General features: G+C 34.8%; 1 protein-coding gene across 1 annotated transcript; it reads right to left on the bottom strand.

Moving 5' to 3' along the window:
* Positions 1–3,553: 3,553 nt before the first annotated feature.
* Positions 3,554–5,468, bottom strand: LOC131066503 (bZIP transcription factor 44). Its single transcript, XM_058001273.2, has one exon. The coding sequence runs from the start codon at positions 4,617–4,619 to the stop codon at positions 3,930–3,932; it is 690 nt and encodes a 229-aa protein (XP_057857256.2). The 5' UTR covers positions 4,620–5,468; the 3' UTR covers positions 3,554–3,929.
* Positions 5,469–5,857: the final 389 nt, after the last annotated feature.

Here is a 5,857-nt window from a genome sequence, read left to right as displayed (position 1 = left end):
TAATTTTAAAGTTCATATATCATGTTCAAGAGCTAGCAATATAGTATTATGGTTGTCTTGACCTTTCTAAATCTCCTCCTCCATATCAATAACCTTCTCCTTATGATTGGAGTAATATGTGACAAACTTGTTTATTAGAGAAATAGCTTCCCAATTTCAAGAAATCTTAGAATCTTCCATGGAAGAGACTTGAGTATCCCCTTGTTTCTTATGAACAATCCTCATCTTGATGTTAAGCCTATTAATATAAAAATAGAACCACTTTATGAGATTATGTTGTTCTTAAAAGGCTCGTGGGAGGGACTCAACATTTTAAAAAATAAATTAGGATTCTTAGATATTTTCTATAAGGAATAAGGGTTCGATTGATGTGAGGAAATACCTTTAGGGAGGGGGGGCAAGGGTCTTGCATTCTAGGGAATGACTCATTGATAATTGGTTTTGTGAGGCCTTATTTTTTCTTTTCTTTGTCTCTTCTTCCCTAGAGACATCATTTCTATCAGGGTTTTCGTATACCCTATTTTCATCCCTCTTAATAGATCCCTTCTTGCTAATATTACCCATAGGGGTTTTGTTCTACCCTTTTCCTCTTATTCTTATTAGTACATCAAACAACTTTATCACTTCTTTATAGATTCCCTTTTCCCTAAGGCTCACTTTGCCATAAACCCGAGTTTGTTGTCATTGATATCAAAATTGTTGTCATGGGAGATTTCTATTGATGTCAAACTTGTTCTCTTTGATGTCATAGAAAATTTGCATGTGACATATTTGTATCTTTTATCTTATAACAATTAACTATAAGGGTCTAACAAAGGAATAAGGATGTCTAAAACATCAATCCTTGTACAATAGACTCCTAAAGATGCATGTAAATACTTCATATACCATATGCAAGAAACTACCTTTTTAATGTCTTTAAGTACAAAAGAATTGATCATGTTCATGTAGGATACAACCATAATAGGAAGATGAAATCGTGGGTGGGATTCTATCCTAGATCATATAAAACTAAAACTTGATATATTCCAACAAACTACACATCATTAAAATTTCAAATTTGATATCTAGCGGGCATCGGTCACAAAAAATTCATCAATTTCAATGACACCACAAACATATTGAAATTACTAAGAAATATCCTTTCTCATTATCTTTTGATTATTTTTTTTATTACATGCTTTTAAAACTAAACTCCTTTATAAAGTGTTTAATTCTATTTTAGTTGATTTATCATTGAGTTATATTTGTACGGATCTTAACATTTAGTTATTTTCCCAACACTAAAAGATAGATTAAAACTATCCATAATTGTGCATATTTGTCCATTATACTTCAAATTGTTGAAAACTCAAATATTCTTGTAATGAATAAGAATTATTCTTTAATTGGACTTGTAAACAATTTACCAAATTAATATTATGAAATTATTCTAGTTAAAATCAACCTCAAAGTTAAATCATTTTTTTTATTTTATTTTTTATGATTGTAGACAAATTTAAGAGTCGCTTCTTAAGTACTTTATACCTTTTGTTAAGTTTTTTACAAACTAAAATTAAATAAAACTAATAATTTGCAAGTACGTCCTAGCACTCCCTCCCAAGCACATTTTGTACTTTCTATATATATCTTAACTTCATGATTTAATATTTCTTTCGTTGAAATGCTTTATGAGATATATAAATGTAAACTTAGTCTTTTGAGGGCAATTGAAAAGGGCTTTTATAATTTAAATATTAGAAATGAATTGACGAAATCACAAAGGACGTATTTAATGAATTATTATTTGTAAGTGTTTTTAGTCAATATTTTGGTTAATTAATCACAATTAATTTAAATAAATAAATTTGGAATTAGATAATAAAATTGAAATAAATGATAATTAAATAAGATCTTAAGTATATTTAGATGTAATAATAATATGAGAAATATGTCATTGATGTAGATTTTTATTACTATCATCAAGACATATGGTGTCTCTATTTAATATACTTCTAAAAAAAAAAGCCTAAAAAATTAACATACTTAGATTGCATATCCTACAAAGTCAGTTTCAATTGTCACAAACTTGATCAAAATGGTGTCTAGAAACACTATTGAGGAGTACTATTAAGGAGCATCGTCAATGCCAACTCCTGGGTGATCAAATTATGTTAGGTTAAATCCCTTGGTAGACCAAATTAACATGATGAGAAAGATCAAAGACAACATTTGCAAATATACAAATGACATATACGATGATGATGTATATCTCATTCCTTTATTGTTCTTTAACATTAAAGTTTGTTTTATTGAATAGTCTTGTTAATTCTCAATCCATTTTTTACCTGTTTTCATCAAATATTATAACAAAACAACATGATACATGAAACATTTTTAAAATAATGTAAGCTTATAATAAATAACAAAAAGAGACGAAAATTTTAGAATTTGAATTTAATGTCTTAAATTCCAATGGTCATTAGCGAGCTCCTTAAAATTGAATAATGTCAATGACATGTTTCTTAAAAATTATCTACAGGAATAGAGTATTGATTTTGAAGTGGAGGTTGAACATCTAGAACAAATGAAAAGAAATAAAGATTCATAAAATAATATATATAAGATTGTGAGACAAGTATGAACGCAAAAACAAATTACTTATCAATAAATTATTAAATTAAACTATTCCCATCACTATAAACACAAAAGTATATATTGAGTATACTAATGTCACTATTATAATGTTTATAAAACTATTAAAAAAAGGCAGAAAACTCAAAATTAATAAGTTGAATTGCATGCGCGTGTGAGGGAAGATTTTATAAAGAAAGTATTTTGACTTATGCAATGAAATGTTTATGCATTATTTACTATATCTTGAGGTCTGGGAATCTCAGGAGAAATTGAGTTTCAAACTCTGAGCATAAAATACACAAACAGTACTGAAAGAAGCGTACTTGTTTGATTACTTTTATATGTGGGTCATGGCTAATAATGTAAGTCACAACGTCATCGCAAAGCTTATTTATATAATTTTGTACAGCACCAGATGATTTCACATCCATGATTATATTACAGGGAGGTTCCATTGAATAAGTGCCCTCCAAGAGCATTATCAAAATAATAATAAAGGAGGTTTCACTGTAGTTTTTATTATAATAAGGTTTTGTAACTACTCAGCCGGCCAGCGATCGAACCCCGGACGCACCACAAACTCAGTGCTCAGGCTTTAACCAAGGGGATACGACTGGTTGTCAGATTTCACTATCATTATCATAAATTATGATAAAAATTGTGGGTGGTAGCAGCCCATTACAATTATAATACCAGTTGATTGGAATCTCTTTTTCAAAAGATTTTTAATGCTCAATTTGTTTATATTGGATATGTATTTTTTAATACCATCCTTTCATTTAAGGTCAGATGACTGTTAGAATTGTTGTAATTGATCGGTTTGGTTTGATCCCAACCAAAATCTGATCTCAAATTCTATCTAGTTAGTAGTCTCATAGACGTCATTAAAAACTTTCATTTCATTTCAACTAGTTAAGCTTTTGTTAAAAGACACAGCTTTATAGTTAAGCTTTTGTTAAAAGACACAGCTTTGCATGATGAATCATGAAGCTTCCAATGAAGAACACATTAGGTACAAGGTAGATTTAAATATTTAACACCCATTTCATATTTCTTTACCAATTCCAATATTCCAATAACCATTAGTTTGTGCTTGGGATTCGGGAATGCAACTGCCTTAGATCGTTTGGTTTGGCTATAAAGCAGACACTGACATGAATGGAATCTTAGGGCACCAAAGTTCTACTGATATGACGGTATCCTATGATGAATTTTACAACACTTGCTTACAGAAAAGACCAGAAGACTAATGGAAAGAGATGCATAGTAGGCTATACAGATTTGGGTTCTAAACTGGAGGGGGATTTTGGCTCTCAGACGAGTAGTTCAGAGTGGGGATCATCCATTTCAATGTTGGTGGTGTGGGAAACCATGAGCTTCAAAGCTGCAGCAAAAGAGGATGCAGATTGGGATACAGCAAGCGCTTCGTGCAATTGCTGAAGCTGGTGAGAGAGCTCAAATGTCTGGGATTTCAGGACCCGGTTTTCTTCCAGGAGTTGGTTATAGCTCCGAGATACAATCTCGAATCTGCTCATCATTTGTCTGTTCTCAGCCCTCATGTGAGCCACCTGAGCGCGGAGCTCATCCAGGTGCTTCTGCTTCCTCATTCTGGAGCGCCGAGCCGATTCTCTGTTGGACAACATCCTTCTCTGCTTCCGCTCATCAATTATGAGGCTATTATTGTGCTGCTCCTCTGCCTCCTCTGATGCCGAATTGGCCTGTGACTGCCCACTCGACGACTCCTGCAGCTGCCCACCTTTCCCTTGCATCCCCAATTTTGGGGCCGCCGCTGCCGCCACCACCGCCGCCTCTATGGCAATACTTGGAGGGGGAGATGGGGAAGCATAGAATATGAAGCGACTGTTGTACATGGATTCATCACTATAAATATCTCTATGGAAAATCTCTTCCTGAGCATGATGCAGGGCTTTGGTGCCCAGAGTACCCATGTTCATATGCAAATCATATGCAATGGGTAGCAGAACTTGATCTGATTGCATCATCCCTTACAATCAGATTCTCACTAGGAAGTCCAGAATAGGGGAACAAGTATCAAGAAAATGGGCAAAAGAGGTATCGAGCAAATGGGCTAAAAAGTATCAAGAAATTGGGCAATCAACCAAATTGAGCAACTGGGAGGGAGGAATTTCCTTTCTTGTTTCTTGATTGGCTCAGAACAGGGGAAGCAGTATCAAGAAAATGGGCAATCAACCAAACAGAGCAATGGGGAGTGACAGGGGAAGAAGCATCAAGAAAATGGGCAATGAACCAAACAGGGCAATGGGGAGGGAGGAATTTCCTTTCTTGTTTCTTGATTGTCTCAGAACAGAGACTGAAAGAAACTTAGAAGGGGGGCTTTCAGGCTTGGGGAAGACTGAAGGGAGAAAGGGCAATTTGGGAAAAGAGCAATTCTACTGAAGAGACAGTATTGCAGGGGTGGATTTGAGAAGGGAAAGGGGAAGCTGGAATGAGGAGGGCGTTTGAATTTAAGGTGGTGGAGGGGGCAGAGGGCTCAGAAAGATCCAAAACAATGGACGGCCAAGGGACCCACATAACAACATCTTGCAGAAAGGAGACACCCACAAGGTGGCGTCGTTCTGCCCACAGGAGACAGGAGACACAGTGGATAACGCAACCCAGAGTTGCAATTTCCTTCTTTCAAATGCTGTATAATATCAAGGGAAAGCATTCGATTCCTTTTTTAACATAAAAGTAGATTGAAAGGAAAAGCTGATTTAAACAAAAACAAAAAAGTGAAACCAAGGGCCTTCTTTAGCAATTTTAAATCATTTCTTCAGTGTTTTTAAATTGTGCCCTGAAAATGACCAGGACTGACCTTTCACCTTCCCACTGAGTCAGATGTCACTAATGCGATTAAATTATCAGAAACGAAGCATGCTGCAGAATATCTAGTGTTGAATAAAGATTTAGAGTATAACAAGGGCATGGAGCCCATGTGACCACATCTTTTGTCGCCTTTGCCCTCACACTCAGATTTCAATCTTTGTTTACATTTTAAGTTGTGGGGTTAAGCCCAGTTCCTGTGATTCCATAGTGGCCAGGGCAAAAGGCCAATGGGCATGTGGGTATTGACCAATCACAATTTTCTACCCACATGTGGTCATCTTTTAACGTCCCAAAGAGAATATCTCACAGAAGATACTTCATGAATGTGGCAGCACGTCAGAGGTAAGTTGATTGAGAGAGGAGAAATTGTGCTACGGAAGAAAAAGAAGCAAAA

The sequence above is a fragment of the Cryptomeria japonica genome, chromosome 8, assembly GCF_030272615.1.
Source record: "Cryptomeria japonica chromosome 8, Sugi_1.0, whole genome shotgun sequence".
Classification (NCBI taxonomy): Eukaryota; Viridiplantae; Streptophyta; class Pinopsida; order Cupressales; family Cupressaceae; genus Cryptomeria; species Cryptomeria japonica.
The sequence above is the reverse complement of the archived record's forward strand: the minus strand, read 5'-3'. Positions and strand labels throughout refer to the sequence as shown.

Bases quoted from the DNA above. Each gene is read 5' to 3' on its own strand.
- LOC131066503 (XM_058001273.2), bottom strand. From the start codon at position 4,619: ATGATGCAATCAGATCAAGTTCTGCTACCCATTGCATATGATTTGCAT.